This window comes from Peromyscus maniculatus, chromosome 7 (genome assembly GCF_049852395.1).
Source record: "Peromyscus maniculatus bairdii isolate BWxNUB_F1_BW_parent chromosome 7, HU_Pman_BW_mat_3.1, whole genome shotgun sequence".
NCBI classification, from domain to species: domain Eukaryota; kingdom Metazoa; phylum Chordata; class Mammalia; order Rodentia; family Cricetidae; genus Peromyscus; species Peromyscus maniculatus.
In genome coordinates this window covers 46,139,684-46,157,916 of record NC_134858.1, presented here as the reverse complement: position 1 = coordinate 46,157,916, position 18,233 = coordinate 46,139,684, and the positions used below count along the sequence as shown (strand labels likewise).

General features: G+C 44.0%; 2 protein-coding genes across 13 annotated transcripts in view; one reads left to right on the top strand and one right to left on the bottom strand.

The window, feature by feature from the left end:
* Positions 1-5,475: 5,475 nt before the first annotated feature.
* Cldn25 (claudin 25) lies at positions 5,476-7,083 on the top strand. The gene has a single exon (XM_006979747.3). It carries the CDS (start codon positions 6,310-6,312, stop codon positions 6,997-6,999), a length of 690 nt encoding a protein of 229 aa, XP_006979809.3. The 5' UTR covers positions 5,476-6,309; the 3' UTR covers positions 7,000-7,083.
* A 5,819-nt stretch (positions 7,084-12,902) lies between these two features.
* The window catches only part of Usp28 (ubiquitin specific peptidase 28), a 63,234-nt gene continuing 57,903 nt past the window's right edge, over positions 12,903-18,233 (bottom strand). For all 12 annotated transcript variants that reach the window (XM_076576246.1, XM_076576249.1, XM_076576251.1 and 9 more), the window contains 2 exons: positions 17,708-17,903; positions 12,903-14,054 (listed from right to left, as the gene is read on the bottom strand). In XM_076576246.1, the coding sequence (XP_076432361.1) occupies positions 13,879-14,054; positions 17,708-17,903 (372 nt within the window). In that variant the 3' untranslated portion in view covers positions 12,903-13,878. The remainder of the gene's footprint in view (positions 14,055-17,707; positions 17,904-18,233) is intronic.

Sequence of the window (18,233 nt, the reverse complement as noted above, 5' to 3'; positions counted from 1 at the left end):
GATATCAGGAGCTTTTAAAAAATTGTTTCACTATTGAGGTTGTGGAAAGATGGCTCAGTAGAGTACTAGCCTTGTGGAGGACCCATCTTCGGGTCCTCCATCAGGTGGCTCACAAACACCTGTAATTCCAGTTCTAGGGTATGTGATGCCTTCTTCTGACCCCTGAGGGCTCCTGCCCCATACATGATGCACATTTATACACTGAGACACATACACATAAAATAAAAGAAATATTAAAAATAATAAAATTGTTTCAATATTGAAATCTATTGCATACTAGAAGATATTCACAATGTATCATATGATTCTTTTTCTAAAAAACAATAATAATAAAATAGAGGTATAGTCCATGTATGGTGCCACACACCTTTAATCCCAGCACTCATCACTGAAGAGGCAAAGACAGGTGAATATCCATGAGTTTGAGGCCAGCCTGGTCTACATAGTGAGCTCTAAGCCAGCAGAGCTACAAAGTGAGACCTTGTCTCAAAAACAGAAGTGTGTGTGTGTGTGTGTGTGTGTGTGTGTGTGTGTGTGTGTGTGAATACATTGAATTCTTTGGGTGGACTTTAGTGGCTTAGGCTGTTTATTCATACCTTTTTCTCTGTTTTCTGTTGTTCTGCAATAAACATGTACTGCTTTGATTAAAGCATCTTTCATTCTTTATAAGATATCATGTGAGACCTGATGTTAAGTGGGTGCATAGGTCCATAACAATGATGTGTCTGTAGAACAATCAGCTAGTACTAACTAGTTCATGCTCCATGAGGAAAGAGAAGGAAACCCAGACTGAGAAAGCAAGTGCTCTAGGGTGGCCATAGTCCTTGGAAAGTATTCCTCACTACAAAACTGAACCAGCCACCATAGTGGCTCTCTCAGCCTTACTTTGAATTCTAAATGTTGCTAACAATAAATGCCCAGTGACAAAAAAAAAAAAAAAAAAGTGACCTACAGATGAAATTTCTGTATTAATAACACTTACTGAGGAATACTATGTGGCAAGTCTTTGCTAGGTTTGGAGACCCCAAAATGCAAATTCAAATCTTGCAAGAAAACACAGTAATTATTATTTTCAAAGTAAATGAGAGATAGGAAGGGCATAGTGGGGAAGATTCTTCAGAGAATATTACAAAATTATGAATACAAAATTAAGTTCTGCTTTTGGAGGAGGCTTATACAAGTAATGAGCCCCGATGCTTAATTAATTCTTGAGAAAATGCAAAGAGCAAGGTAATACGGGGCTGGAGAGATGGCTTGGCAGCACTGGCTGCTCTTCCAGAGGACCTACATTCAATTCCCAGCGCCCACATGGCAGCTCACAACTGTCCTAACTCCAGTCCCAGGAGACACAATACCCCCTTCTTGTTCCATGGGCACTGTACCCATACACATCAAAATAAATAGCCAGGCTCAGAGGCAGGCAGAGGCCTAATCTCTCTAGTTCATGGCCAGCCTGGTTTGTGTAATGAGTTTCAGGTCAGGCAAGGGCTACATAGTGAGATCCTGTCTGAAAAAATAAATGAAGCCGGGCAGTGGTGGCACATGCCTTTAATCCCAGCACTCGGGAGGCAGAGCCAAGCAGATCTCTGTGAGTTCCAGGCACCAAAACTACACAGAGAAACCCTGTCTTGAAAAACCAAAAAAAAAAAAAAAAAAAAAAAGAGGGGCCCCCAGCTGGATCAGGCCCTCTGAATAGGTGTGACAGTTGATTGGCTTGATCTGTTTGGGAGGCAACTAGGCAGTGGTACCAAGTCCTGTGCTCACTGCATGAGTTAGCTGTTTGAAACATGGAGCTTATGCAGGGACGCTTGGCTCAACCTGGGAGGAGGGGACTGGACCTGCCTGGACTGAGTCTACCAGGTTGATCGCAGTCCTCAGGGGAGGCTTTGCCCTGGAGGAGGTGGGAACTGGGGTGGGCTGGGGGTAAGGGGAGGGGGTGGGAGGGGGGAGAACAGGGGAACCCGTGGCTGATATGTAGAACTGAATGGTATTGTAAAATAAAAATTTTTAAAAAGCGCTTAAAAAAAAAAAAAAGAAAGAAAAGGCACAAAGGAGTTTATAATGCTCCTCCATGTTAAGTATGCTTGAAGTTTTCCATAATCAAAAAAAAAAAAAAAAAGAAAAAAGAAAGGATTAGTTTTGATTTTCATTTCCCTGATGTTAAACATTTCTTTTGCTTGTTTGTTTTGGTTTTGGTTCTTGGTTTTTGAAACGGGGCTTCTCTGTGTAGCTCAGGCTGTCCTAGAACTTGCTCTGTAGAACAGCTTGTCCTTGAACTCATAGAGATACACCTGCCTCTGTCTGTGGAGTGCTGGGATTAAAAGTGTGCACCACCACCACCACCACCACCACCACCTGGCCGAACATTTCTTTTAAGTATTTCTCATCCATTTGTGTTTCATTTTTTGAGAACTCTCTGCTTAGTTCTGCATCCCATTTTAAAATTTGTTTTCTTGGTGCCCAGGTTTTTTTTCTTTTTCTTTTTTCTTTCTTTTAGTTCTTTTTATATTTTAGATACTAACCCTCTATTGGATGTGGCTGATATAATGGTGTCCTTTATAAATAAATACAATTTTAAGTTAAACATATAAATAAATAAGATGCAGAACAATAGAAGATGACACCAGACACTGACTTCTGGCTTCCATATACACATGCACATACATGTATATGCTACGCCCACATAGACACACAAAAAAACGTGAAAAGAGACCACACTGGTCAGACACGTATGACTTTAATGTAATCAGTCCCAGGTTTCTTCTGTGTTCTGCCTTAAAGACAAGCTCTCAGCCACACGCTGTGTCACCGCTGTGGCTGAGGACAGGAACATGAAGTGTCCAAGTCCAAGCCCCTTGGCTCAGGTGCTCCATCTGTCGCCCACCAGCCAGCCAGGAGACCCTGGTAAGTTCCCTACCGTGCTCTACAGTGTGGGGTGAAAATTCAATGCAAAGCACCCAACCCAAAGCCTGGCATTTAGCCGCACTCAGGAAGTGCAAACCATTTTCCTTCCCATCAGGTCCTGTGGCTTGGAGGCAGCAGGAGGCAGAACTGGAAGCTGAAAGGGTGGAGGTGTATTTGCAGCTGCCTCCTTAGCAGCAGCAGCACAGCAGAGGGAGCCCTTCCCTCCAGGAGTGCTCTGAGTCGGGGTAAGCCATCAGGGACATTCACATGAACTGAGGAGTATTAATTCTAAAATTAGTATTTCTGGGTTTTTTTTTGTTCACCAAATATCATATGACAAATGTATTAAATGTGTAAAGACACAAATGAGGAAATTAAAAGCTACCCACAAACCTAACATCAATATAACAAATGATTAACATTTTATTTGAAAAACAGAGAGGTGGGGAGCTGAAATTTATTTTACATGTTGTATGTCTGTGCATTACCTGCACGCCTGCTGCTCAAGGCAGACAGAAGAGGGTGGCAGACCCCTGCAACTGGAGTCATGTGGGAGCCCGTTCTCGGGTTCCTCGTGGCTTTACCCAACAGGTCTGCATAGAGGATGATTAGGACCACGGGCCTGAGTGCAGGTGTCTGAGATGGTCTGCACTTGGCTGTGCTGGGGGAGGAGGTCTTTTGCTCCACCCCTTGGCGTCTCTATAAAAACCCTGGGCCAGAGACAGTCGGGGCCACTGGAAAAGGTTCCAGGCCCTCTCGAGGCTATCCTTTATTTTCTATCTGTTTATCTTTGCAACATTCTCTGCTATAAATCCTTCTATCTAATATTTCCTGCTGCTCACGCTCAAGAAAACCCTGGAGAGCTGTGGGGTTGGTGGGTAAACGCCCCAGAGTCACAATAAACAGTTGTGAATTGCCACGTGGGTGGTGAGAATCAAACCCCCGGTTCTCTGGAAGAGCAGCCAGTTCATGTTCATAACCGCTAAACCATGTCTCCAGCCACAAAAGAGTTTTTGAAGACAACGAAATTGCATTCTCTATGCGCTGCACGACCTGCTCCCCTCCTTTCTCAGTTAAGGACTTCAGGCTCCACACTGCTTCTTGTGCTGCTTCTTGTCTACTAGGAGAGGGAACAGCACTTTTCTCACCCCAACCACCACGTTATGTCATGCAAATTTCCTCTACAGGCTGAAGAGAGGGCTCTGTGTTCTTGCACAAGACCCAAGTCTCCAGTTCTAGGGGATTCAATGACCTCTTATTGCCTCCTTCGGTGCACCTACATACGTGCAGGCAAAACATACACAGATAAATTTTTTTTTTTTCTTGTTTTTTGAGACAGGGTTTCTCTGTGTAGCCCTGGCTATCCTGGAACTCACAGAGATCTGCCTGCCTCTGCCTCCCGAGTACTGGGACTAAAGGCATGTACCATCACCACCCGGCTAAAATAAATCTTTTTTTCTATAGATTTTTTTTTAAAGTCAGAGTTTAATTTAGTGAAGACTGCCCTTGAACTTCCTTGTCTCTGTCTCCTGAATGCTAAGCTCAACCACACCTATCATGTGTTGCTCATTATGCAACCAAAGGCTTTGTACCCAAAAGCATTCTACCCAGCTAAGTTCCCAACCCCCGACAATATCACTTAAAATTGTTCTGTGTATGGGTGTTGATTAGTTAGGGTTTCTATTGCTGTGAAGAGACACCGTGACTATGGCAACTCTTTTTTAAGTATGTCATATTTTTATTGAAAATATCAGTCTACTATCCTAGCAACCATTTTCACTTATCTTGTCAAGTTACATGCTGTGATTAGCCACTCTATGCAATACCTCCAACACTACACAGGCAACACATACATTTTATATAGTTACAGTATTAAAACCAAATATCTGGAGCTTTCTTTCAAACATAATATGGGACTAGCTGACACTCTCCAGGTCACAGATAAAGAAAATTAAGCAAAAGATGAACATGAAAACTCTGCTTTCCAAAACTTCCCAGTGACCCCAAATATAAGATACATAAACAACTAAGATTTACTTGGGAGATCTCAAATGCTCACTAAATGACTATAATGGACACTGGTGCCATGATGCTATTTACTAATCATTGGTGCAAACAATGTCCTCAGGATACCTTCAATGTTTCCACTTACAAGAACACCTGCAGGAAGAGAACTCTTGCTCACACCAAACTAAGGCAGAAAAGAAACAGTAAGGTGGTATAATAAGGCTCTAAGACTATGGCAACTCCGATAAAGGAAAACATAAAATTGGGCTGGCTTATAATACAGAGGTTTAGTTCATTACCTTCATAGTGGGAAGCATGGAGGCAGACATGGTGCTGGAGAGGTAGCTGAGAGTTCTACATCTGGATTGACAGACAGCAGGAGCAGAGAGTGACACTGGGCCTGGCTTAAGCAACTGAAGCCTCAAAACCCACCCCCAGTGACGCACTTCCTCTCACATACACCTCCTAACAGTGCCACTCCCTATGGGCCTATGGGGACCATTTTTATTCAAACCACCACAGGTGTTTTGCCTGTATATGTGTCTGTGCACCACGTGTGTGCCTGGTGCCTATGGAGGACAGAAGACAGGGTTGGGATCCCCTGGAACTGGAGTTACAGACAGTTGTCAACTGCCATGTGGGTGCTGGGAATTGAACCCAGATCCCCTGGAAGAGCAGCCTGCTCTCTTAACGGCTGAGTCATCAACATCACTTTAAAAGACTGTCTTATAGTAACCAAAATGTATAATTATTAATAAGTTTCAATGGATTTCCTAAAATAAATCTTTCTATATAGCCACCTTAAAAATGTATAAATTCTGGTGAGATCTGGGTCAAAGTCTACACACATTTAAAATTTTTAGTTACGTTTATTCGTATGTGTGTGCACATGCATAGAGGTCAGAGGACAACTTGTGGAAGTCAGTTCTCTCCTCTTACAATGTGAGTCCTTGGGCTTGAACTCAGGTTGTCACACTTGGCAGCAAGCACCTTTACCCACTGAGCCATCTCACTGGCCCCATCTATTTAAAAGTACACAAATGAAGTCACCTGGTCCTCGGGAAAGACAGTGTCGAGGTGTTTCTCCAGAACACCATTTGGGTAATCACAGGGGCCGGGAGTGATTTTGACTTTACAGATGTATTTATCAAATACAGTGACCGCTTAGGCTATTAGCTTCTCTCATAGGACCCTCCTTCAGAATACTCCCCACTTCTGATCTTGGCCACGCCTCTAGTCCCAAACACTGACAAATCCCCGACACCCGTCTCAGCTGCTGCATTGAAAACTGACACTGGAGTCCCCTGGAGCCCTGAGACCGTCCACTCCAGCCTCCCAGGAAGTCACCCCGGCTCACCAGTGCCCGAGCTTACATCCCCTTCTGCAGAGGGCACAACCATGGCCTGGAGTCCCCGTGGGGGAGTACGGCTTGGCGGTCTGCTCCTCTCTCTTCTTGGCTGGGTGTGCTCGTGTGTCACTACCGTTCTTCCCCAATGGAAGACTCTCAATCTGGACCTGAATGAAATGGAAACCTGGATCTCGGGACTCTGGGAGGCATGTGTGAGTCAGGAGGAAGCTGGCACTGTATGCAAAGCCTTCGAGTCCTTTCTGTCTCTGCCCCAGGAGCTACAGGTAGCCCGCATCCTCATGGTGGCTTCTCATGGGTTGGGACTGGTGGGGCTTCTGCTCTCTGGCTGGGGGTTGGAATGCTTCCAGTTTCACAGGCCCAGAGGAGTTTTGAAGACACGGCTGTGCCTCCTGGGAGGGGCTTTGGAGGTATCAGCTTCCGCCACCACCCTCTTTCCAGTCTCCTGGGTGGCCTATGCAACATTCCAAGACTTCTGGGATGACAGTGTCCCTGAGATTGTGCCGCGGTGGGAGTTTGGAGATGCCTTGTTCCTGGGCTGGGCTGCTGGGCTTTTCCTAGCTCTGGGAGGACTTATCATCATCATCTCTGCTTGCCTGGGAAATGAAGATGGACCCTCTCCCTGGACAGCTGCAGCCACAGCTCCACCAGCGTGTGCGCCAATAGAGGAATTTGACGGTTCCCTCCACCTCGCACCAAGACCGGTGAACCAGGTCATCTAGAATTAGAGTCTGCCTGAAAATCTCTACAAGAAAGGAATGTCAGGAGGCTCTTTTCCTTACCCTTCATCGATGTGATGGAAAGGAGTGGTCACTATCTGATTTGTCAAAGATCTGATTATCTTGGTGATCTGGGTGCTTCACTTAAATAAAAATCAGGACAGTTTCTTACATGTTTATCTCACTTGAAATTTTATTTATACAGAAACGTTTTCAGCTGAGGGTAGTGCTATGTGCTTGTAATTTCAGCACACAGGAAGTTGAAAGAAATGAGAATTAAGGCTAACCTCAGTGCATGGTGAGATCCTGTCTCAAACTTTTAGAAAAAAAAATGTTGATCATGGTGGCTCTCACTTGTAATACTAACACTCAGGAAGCCAAGAGAATTGCCCAAAGCTCAAAGCCAATCTAGGTTACTGTGTTGGAAAGAAAAAAGAAACAAAACAAAAAAAGCCCTCATAGTATTAATTACATACTTAATCACTTTACTTTATATAAAGTTGGAGTTACCAGAGATAAGAAACATCATATGTTTAGCTAGAAATGTTGATGATATGTTGGCAAAGAAAAATTATTATTGGCCCACAATGGCCTCTAGCATGGCACTCCTCAGGTTTATTTGAATCATAAATCTCTGCTACTTTTAGATTGCCAGTGTTCCTGAAGGACACTGCTTTGCTTTGTTTCTGCTACATCATGAGGCTGTGAATGGTCCCAGGTTTCTCACTAAAACTGGTCACTCTAGGATGGTTGTGCCTATTACCACCCAAGCTGGACTTGTGTGTGCAAAGAATTCTCAACACCACAAAAATGTTTTCTACCATATGCAAAAAAAAAAAAAAAAAAAAAAAAAAAAGCACAAATCTTTTATTAGGGAAGAGGATTTGGCTCAGTTGGTAGAGTACTTGCTTGCCTAGCATACAGGAAGTCCTGGGTTCCATCCCCAGAACTACATTAGAGCGGATGTGATGGTGCATGCCTGTGATTCTACCTAGCATTTGGGAGGTGGAGGCAAGTTCAAGGCCAGCCCATGCTACATGAGACCCTGTTAAAGAGAGGGAGGAGGGGGAAAAGGGGAGGAGACAGAGACAGAGATACACAGAAAAAGAGACAGAGTGAGAAAGAGACTTTATTGCTATTGTATTATTAGGGGCTGGGGAGATAGTCTAGTTGTTGGAGCATCTGCCTAACAAGTAAGACCTTGGATTTGATCTGCAACACTATAAAATAAACACATTTGTCAAAGCAGCCCAAGCCAGTATCCTTTTTCAAAAGCCATCTTCCCAGGCTGACAAGATGGTTCAGTGACTAAAGGCACTTGCCACCAAGCCTGGTAACTCGAGTTTGATCCCAGAACACACACAAAAGTAAGAGAGAACCGACTCCACAAAGTTGGCCTCCACACACTCGCTGTGCCATAGGCATGCACCACTCCTCCAACATCATACACACACAATAATAATAATAATGATAATAATAATAATAAAATTAAGAAAAAATATTTAATAAAGAAATGGGTGTGGTGATGCATTCCTTGAAGCCCAGCACTCAAGAAGGTGGTCTCTGTCAGTTCAAGGCTAGCCAGGGCTACATAAAGACACCTTGCCTTAGGAAAAAAAAAAAAGCAACCCTCCCTCCCCTAAGGTGTCTGCACAAGTCTAACTTCACTTCAACTTCTCCCTTCCTGTGGGAAGCAGGCCCCTGGGAATCTGGACTCTCTGGACAGGTTCTTTTCAGTTAGTGTGTGCTCATCTGTGAACCAACACTGACATACACAGAGGCAAACATCAGGAGGGGAAAACCTCCCATTAGAGTGTGTGCACCACAGCTTGTTCTGTCCTCTGGTCAATCAGAAAACTATTTCTGATGACTATTTTTCTCAATAGGTTCTCAATAGGTCAGTCAAGTATCAGTAAGAGGTGAGGCTCAAATATCCAAGGATTTCCGGGTCCCTAGAGTGTCTGCTTCATAGAACTACCACTCATCTGTCTGATCATTTAATCTTTCATTTAACAAATAGTTATAAGCACTTACCATGTTCCAGGTGATGTGGTGGGAACCAACTGCAAAATAAGACAAACTGTATACAGGGTCCTCGTTCAAACAAAGAACACAGACGTTAAAATAAAACCACTCAAATCACTGGGTGGTGGCACACATCTCTAATCCCAGCACTCGAAAGAGGCATAGGCAGGGGGATCTCTGAATTCAAAGCCAGCCTGGTCTACAGAGTGAGCTCCAGGACAGCCAGGGATACACTGAGAAACCCTGTCTTGATAAACTGGAAGAAAAAAAAAAAAGTAAAGCCACTCAAATCAATGTAACACCACCCAGTTCAAGAGCACCCAGCAGGAGAGTGAAGTCTTCAGAAGCATGGCTGGGCACCTGGAAGAAGTGCAACCATTGAAAGGTAGGGGTGAAGTTCAAGCTGAAGAGGGAGAGGAGGACGACAGGGCTGACAATGCGGGAAGGAGTTAGACCCTGCAGCATCCTCGGGGTCAAGGTAAAGATGCTGTCACCTCCTTTCTCAGCATCATAGGAAGCTGAGCCATCAAGCCTCAGGCCCGCAGAGAACTTCGCCCTCCGACTGCAGCGGTCTCCTGCACAGCCTTTCATAAAGGCTTGTCCCTGTCTCACAACTGGCTGGGGCTCAAGGACTTCTGCGTTCTGGGGAGGTTTATGTAAGATCTTGAAGGGTTCTTCAGACTAGAAGAGCAGATGTGGAACTAACTACCCATTTTGTTAACATGGGAGAAATGAGGCAGCAGACCTTCGGCAGTGAGTAGCTAAGTCAAGATTTGACATTCAGGACGCCTCTCTGAACCCCATCCTGTGTTGCCAACATGTGGGTACCCACACAGCCCACCACACCCGAGGACTCACCTTGAAAATCCTCCTTTACACTGTTTAGCCCAATCAGGGTCTTTGCAGACAGCTGGTTCACCTGTGCCTGCTGTGGCTCTCTGGTCCCTCATCTTAATCCCATGTTTGCGGTGTAGATGACATTTGTCGTCAGCATTCAGCTACGACTTTCTCTACAGAGAAATGGACACCAGCGAAGAGTTGTGAGGAAAATAGCCTGCCTTCTCAACTCTCCTTTTGAAGAACACACGGCACAGGCTGACAGGCATGGGCTAAGGAGAGGGGCTGCGCTTGACATGTAACAATATGAACAGCGCATTATTATTCCCGGGAGGGACTCAAGCTACTCAAGGGCCTGCCTCAGTGAAGACTGTTCACCAAAAACACTATGATTTTTATCCATCTGTTTTGAAGGCCAAGTGAGAAATAAAAACAGAACTAATTAAATCTTTAGAAAGGATTTTTCTCACAGGCCTGTAAATTGATCTAAATGAAAACATTTCTTGGGCTACTAATGTAGCTCTGTGGCAAACCACTTGCCTGACACTGCTAAGGCCCTGGGTTCAATCCCCAGTATGGCTCCCCTCTCCCCCCAAAAACACTATTCAGTATCACACAGAAAGATAAAAATCCACGTTTCATGTCTAAAGCTGTTTTGAGGGGTTGATCTGAATGAAACTCCCTATGTAGCTGAGATGACTTTGAACTGAGCCCCCTTCCACCACCTCCAGTGTTTTCAGGCTTGAAACCAGATTTACATGCTGCTGGGAATGGAACTCATGATCTCATCTCGTGTATATTTAGCACTCTGTATCAACTACAGAGCCATGGCGGCCTCAGGACCCTGGAGGCTCAGCTTCTAGGATACACTTCTTGTAGCCAAGAAGATAGCAAAGGCCACGGGTCTGAAAGATCGTCTGTATTTCATTATATAGCCCTTGCTAATTGCTTCTTCATTTGTTTAATGTGTCCACCTTTCTTTAAATACATGGGGTAAAAAAGCTCTAATGGGCTGGAGAGATGGCTCAGAGGCTAAGAGCACTGACTGCTCTTCCAGAGGTCCTGAGTTCAATTCCCAGCAACCACATGGTGGCTCACAACCATCTGTAATGGGATCTAGCGCCCTCTTCTGGCCTGTAGTCATACATGCTGTATACATAATAAATAAATAAAAAAAAAAAAAGCTTTAATGACTCAACTCTTTTCAACTCTTTTTTCCCTTAATTAGGACTTGAACACAGGAGGACCCTAAGAAAGCCTGTCAAGTGCTCTAACACTAAGTCAAACCATCAATTAAGTTTCCTTTTTTTTTTAGTAGACTTTTGTTTGGTCTGCTTTTTTGTTTGTTTTTGAGACAGGGTTTCTCTGTGTAGCTCTAGTTGTGGAACTCAAGATAGCCAGCTGCCTCTGCTTCCCAAGTACCGGGATTAAAGGCGTGCCCCACCACCACCTGGCAACTAACAGTTCTAAAGGGATCTAACAACTTTCCAGTTGACCATATCTCCACGGTACAAACTGAGGTAAAACATTGCAAATACTTCCATCCTTCACACTGGCGTCCTTCACAGTGGCTTCCTCCTCCTCTCCCTTTTTGTTTTGTTTTGTTTTTCGAGGCAGAGTTTCTTTGTGTAGCTTTGTGCCTTTCCTGGAACTCACTTGGTAGCCTAGGCTGGCCTCGAACTCACAGAGATCTGCCTGGTTCTGCCTCCCAAGTGCTGGGATTAAAGGCGTGCGCCACCACCGGCCGGCTCCTCTCACTCTTTCACCCTCAGCATTATCCCCAAATCTTTAAAACACTAAACTGAGATGTCACATGCTTGTAAGCTGGCTGCTCAGGAAGCTGAAGCTAGAAGACCCAACTTTGAGGTGAACACAGATCACAGACTCTGTCTCAGAGTTAAGAGCCAGTGAGATGCTCTAGTGGGTAAAGATGCTACACAGCCTGAGCTCAATCCTGAAAACCTGCAAAGTGGAATGGAAAGCCCCAGCTCTCACGGGTGTCCTCTGACCCCTATGGGCATGTTATGGCATGTACACACCAGCACAATAAATACAATAAAGAAGTTTACTTATATCAGAAGCACTTTAGGCTAGGAGCAGTAGCTTATACTGTAATCTCAACACGCGAAAGATGAGGGGGGACTGTTGCAAGTTCAGGGCAAGCCTGGGCTACATAGTATGTTCCAGGCCAGCCTGGCCCAGCCTACAGAATAAGACCCAGTGTCAATTTTTTTTTTAAAGTTGAAAGCCAGTAAGAGTCCAACAAAACACAGAAACATTCTAAGTCATAGCCTGAGAGCTGTTAGAAAGTTACGTGGTGATACATACCTGTAATCTCAGCATCGGGGAGATAAACACAGTAAAGATCAGCAGTTAGAAGCCAGCCTCTGCTACAAAGAGTTTGAACACAGTTTAGGCTACACAAGTATCTCAAAAACAAACAACAGCAAAATCTTAGTTTGTGAAGCCCAGAAAGAAAGAGGGAAGTAGAAAAGGTAGCCAGCTACACAAGATTGAGAAACTGTGTCAGCACTCACCTGGTGATCAGGCTGGCTCTAAATAATGCAGACTACTCAGCCATTGGGGTGTGTGGGTGGGGTGGGTAGGGAGAGAGAGACAGGGCAAGGCAGGGCTGAGTGGTTACGAGCACTTGCTAACCCAGTGGTTTTCAAGCTTCCCGACGCTTCAACCCTTGAATACAGTTCTCAGGCTGTGGTGATGCCCAACCATCATTTTCGTTGCTCCTTCATAACCAGTTTTGCTAGTTATGAATCATAACATAAACCTATGTTTTCTGATGGTCTTCGGTGACCTCTGCGAAAGGATCACCCAACTCTCAAAAGGGTTGTGACTCACAGGCTGAGAACCGCTGTGCTAACTGGAGTTTGGTTCCCAGCATGTAACAGGTGGCTCACAACTCCAGCTCCAGAGAATCTAATGCCGTCTTCTGGCCTCTGTGGCCACTTGCACACATGGGATACGCATACACATAAATAAAAATAAACTTTTGAAAAGAGAGTGAAGGAAAGGCCGTACTACACACCAAAGGTAAAACAAATACTTTTATTGCACATTTATAAAATCTGCATAGTTGTATTGTTCTTCCCTCCCATGATTTTTCCACTAATCCTTAAAATTTGGTTAAAACACGACTTTCCAATGAGAAGTTCTTTAAAAATGGATTTCTCTCTACATATACATACAGATAAATGTTCTTTTCTTTATACAAATTCACATCCCTTATTTTCTAAAAGTGGGGGGAAAAAGAAGAGGATCAAAATGTTCTGTTAGGCCAGGGTAGCCTTAGACACCTGCTTCTGATAATTTTCAGAGTTTTGCTTAAATGATTAATAACTATTAAAACGTCCCTTGGGCAGCTTCACAACACCACTGCGCCGAAAGCCCATGATGCTTTCTTTTCTTCCACTCAGGACTGAAAGTGAGGTTTTCTGGTTTATCTAAACATAAACAGACCTAAAGGTGAGGCAGCTTTCCCTGGCTTTGCGGCGCAGCCTCAGGTTCCACCCACATGTGGAAGGAAGGGCTCGTCAGTACCCCCTGTCATCACTGTCAAGAGCCGCGCAAGATTTCTGTCTCCAATTTCTGGTAGTTAAGGATTTCAGTGTCATCTGAACTTGACAAAATGACTAAGAACTGCTCCTCCAGTTCAGTTCTGGTGAGTCACCCTTCTGCTGTCACAAATACTGGGGCCTGAAGGGCAATTTAAAAATGGCATGAGGCTTACACAAACCCAAGTATTATGGGAGATTAAAAAGGCAATTCAGGTCTTCTGGGACAATTCAAAAACTACACTGCACTGGCCTTCAGTGAAATAGCTCTCATGATTCTGTACCTAAAATGTGCAACTTTATCCTTAATCCTTTGAACACACATCACGAGAGGGGTAAGGGTCTGACTCTGCTTAGCCTCCCAGACCCCTTCTCCAGGATAATCTGCAACAACAGGCTGCTATAACAGGCAGGTGACCAGAGACCAGGCTGAGTCTTGATGGTGAGGGGCTTATTTCACTGTCACTGTCGAAACTCCTTGAATGGACTCCATGACAGCTGCAAACCGGCTGCAAAGGTCATAGGGAGAATTAGGTCGAATAGTTGGAGGCTCTTTCAAGATGATGATTTCCGCAGAAGGATCTAGAAGTCTGGGTAGGAACTCCCCTAAGCACAGCTGCAGATTTTCTGTAGAGGGAAAATGAATGGTTACATCCACAGCTAAAAAGATCTTAGTGGGGTGGAAATCAGTATGGCGGTTTCTCAGAAAATTAGGAATCGAACTACCTCAAGACCCAGCCATCCCACTCTTGGGCATATACCCAAGGAATGCTGATTCATACTATAAAGATACATGCTCAGCTATGTTCACAGCAGCACTATTTGTAATAGCCAGAACCTAGAAACAACCTAGATGCCTGTCAACGGAAGAATGGATGAAAAAAATGTGGTACATATACACAATGGAATACTACTCAGCAGAGAAAAACAATGAAAGCATGAAATTTGCAGGCAAATGGATAGAACTAGAAAAAAATCATCCTGAGTGAGGTAACCCAAACCCAGAAAGACAGTCATGGGAACAGACCACAACCCACAGAACCATGGAGGCTATATATTTATATATATATCATGGAGGTCCCTAGGACGACTGTGGCTTTTAATAAATTTTGGTTTTATTCAATTACTGAAAAAAATAGCCAAACGAATGGAAACACATGAACTATGAACCAAAGGCTGAGGGGCCCCCAGCTGTATCAGGCCCTCTGAATAGGTGAGACAGTTGATTGGCTTGATCTGTTTGGGAGGCAACTAGGCAGTGGGACCGAGTCCTGTGCTCATTGCATGAGTTGGCTGTTTGAAACCTGGGGCTTATGCAGGGATGCTTGGCTCAGTCTGGGAGGAGGGGACTGGACCTGCCTGGACTGAGTCTACCAGGTTGATCGCAGTTCTCGGGGGAGGCTTTGCCCTGGAGGAGGTGGGAATGGGGGGTGGGCTGGGAGGAAGGGGAGGGGGTGGGAGGGGGAGAACAGGGGAACCCGTGGCTGATATGTAGAACTGAATGGTATTGTAAAATAAAATAAAAGGAAAAAAAGGAAAAAAAAAAAAAGAGAGAGAGAGATCTTAGGGGAAACTAAGAAGCCTGCAGCTGTATAGGAGGGCTTTCAAGCACCCAACATTCTAGCTCCAACAGCATGCATCCTGCTGCAGCTAACAGATGAGGATGCCTTTGGGGCCCAACCCCTCCCACTGTATCTGAAGGCCCACACAGGGCTGCATAACTGAGTTTATGTCCATGTCTGTTTATGTTGGGTGGGGGAGGTTGTCATGAATAATTTGGCAGCAGTAAAAGGTATATGAACACATCAATAAAAAAAAATCAGCTCAAAATAAAAAAAAATCCACATTAAAAAACAAAAAGAAAAAAAAATCAGCTCAAAAGCAAGTGAATCATGTAATCATGACTTCACTGCAACCTTGGTTCCAAACACACATTGTGCATGCAGTCAATGCCAACACACGCTGCCAAGCTTGCCATTCTTATAGAAACATTGGTAATTTAATCAAAAAAAGACTTTTTAAACATTTGCCTACCATTATTTGATGCATGCAAGCATCAAATTAGGGTTATCTTTGGATTGGATTGGATGTAGTGAGGTGTTTGATTTAAAAAAATTTGAGATGCTGATTTGTTTCATTTAAAAAGAAAGCATTGGGCTGGAGAGATGGCTCAGCCGTTAAAGGCTAGGCTCACAACCAAAAAAAAAAAAAAAGAAAGCATTAAGTGAACTTTGGCTTGGGATCAGATCAGAATTTCCATCACTTTTGAAATGGCCCTCAATGTACCCCTATCATTTTATACTACACACATATTTGTGTAAAGAGGTGTTTATCACTGACATTCATAGAATTAAAATACCAATCAACTCTGAAAACCAGGTTGTTCAGATGTTCTAAATCCTAAAGTATCAAATATTCAACCAAGATTTAACCTTTTCTGTAAAAATAAAGCAATGCATCTCCTGAGCATGCAAATTTGTTATCATCTTTAATAAGTGGTAAAGGTTTGATTTGTGTGCCTATTTTGGCATGCCTATGTACCTGGGGTGCACAAAACTTCCTGAGTGGGACCAGTGAGACGGCTCAGAGAGTAAAGCGCTTGCTGCACAAGCCTAGAGCTCTGAGTTCAGTACCCAGAAGCCAGGCCAAGATGAAAAGGGAGGACAAACTCCACAAAGCTGTTCTGAGTTACACACATGTGCTAGGGCACACGCACCCCCCATATACACAATAATAATAATAAATGAAAATGTTTTTTAAGTAGCTTGGCATGGTAGAACATGCCTTTAATCCCAGGTATGAGGAGGCAGAGGTAGGCAGATCTCTTTTGAGTTCGAGGGCCAGTCTGGTTTACAAAGTGAGTTTCATGCCAGCCAGAACAACATAGTGAGATGCTGACTCAGAACAAAATTAAACAAACAGTTCCATGGGTAAAAAGCAGGTGCAAGTGGAAAAAATACTAAAAGCCCTGCTATAGGTCAGACCAGTCAGAAGCAAAGACCTACTGCCAAGTAGTAAAGCTATTTTGCCATCATGGTTGTGTCTTTTTAACAATCATCATCTTAAAACTTGAGAAAGTAGCCGGGCGGTGGTGGCGCACGCCTTTAATCCCAGCACTCGGGAGGCAGAGCCAGGCGGATCTCTGTGAGTTCGAGGCCAGCCTGGGCTACCAAGTGAGCTCCAGGAAAGGCGCAAAGCTACACAGAGAAACCCTGTCTCGAAAACCCAAAAAAAAAAAAAAAAAAAAAAAAAAACTTGAGAAAGTAGATGTCATGCTCTAAACCAAAGATACAATGGTGCTACTGTCTCTCAAGTGCTTAAATATACTAGTGTCCACAGAGAATTAAGCAAAACTATAGATCACACGTTGTCTAAAGAAAAACGGACAAAAGGTAACTAACAGCAATCGTTTATTACAAGATTTAGCAATAAATCCTGTATACTACAAGTCATTAGGCTATCTTTACACGAGTGGAAAATGAACAAGAAGGATTCCTATCAAAGTATACATCTTTCAAGCCAACTGAACCCACCTATAAAATACTAGCTTTAGTATCTCTCAAGATACTGAAGTAATCAGTTAATAATATTCTTATAAACTATAACTTCAAACCTCAAGAAATTTAAAGAGCCACCAGATAATCATACTCTGCATAAATATATTTTGATTTTTTGGCCAGGCAGTGGTGGTGCATGCCTTTAATCCCAGCACTCGGGAAGCAGAGCCAGGAGGATCTTTGTGAGTTGAGGCCAGCCTGGTCTACAGAGCAAGATCCAGGCAGGCACCAAAACAACAGAGAGAAACTCTGTCACAAAACAACACACACACACACATAATTTGTAAACTATGAAAATACAGAATTTAGTGGTTGGAAAAATAACAGAAGACTAAGGTTCCTACAGAGCACTGACTGTTTTAAAACAGGGCTTGCTTTGGCTGAAGTAAAGCAAGGCAGCAAGGTGCTTGCTCAGCATGGCCCTGGGTTTAGTTCTAAGTACTACAAAAAATTAAAAAGTGACAAAGTCAGTCACAACTCTACAAATAGGACTTGCTAGCTGACCCTGGAGTGGCTTCAGCAACTAACTGGCTGAGACAAGAAGGTGGAAAGGAGTAGAGGCCAAACTCCCAGACTCCCTTTCCATGGAGCACATCCATGTATCTTACTGAAGATGTTGGGGGTTCTGATCCCCTAAAAGGCTTCAACAACCAGTGACACTAAAGAGTGAGAACACTCAGATACACCAAGTCACAGACATGCGAAGCAGTGCCAGGGACATACCTGCAATGTCCTTCCCCAGGTAAGAGCACCAGTGGTTCCTCATGACCTCAATGGCATCCAAGTCATCCTTGGAGATGTCATTATTAATGATCAGGTGGATACAGGGAATGATCAACTCGTTCATCACATTAATGCCCTCTGTTACAGAGTGGTCATCATTTGTTTCAAACAGAGAAGCAGCCTTGGCATTCAGCTCCTACAGATAAATGGCAGAGACGGGGAGAATGCTTGGGAAAATGTCAACTTAGTAGGAATCTAAGCCAATGGTCACACCAAAATCACCTAACTGACATGGAGGACATTGGTTCCCACCCCAGATGTGCTGATGTAGTTAGGATTAGGATGGAGGTGACCTGGGCCCTGGGACTTTATAGCAACTCTCGTAAAGATTCGAATGCACCCAAACTTGTGACTCGCTGGCCTAAACTTACAAGTCAAGGTCATATCTGACATCTGTTTCTACCCAAAGACCTATTTATTTAGTGATCCTCAACTATAACTGACCACTAGACCCACACACAGAAGA

Coding starts and splice junctions, on each gene's coding strand:
- Cldn25 (XM_006979747.3), top strand. CDS start 6,310: ATGGCCTGGAGTCCCCGTGGGGGAGTACGGCTTGGCGGTCTGCTCCTC.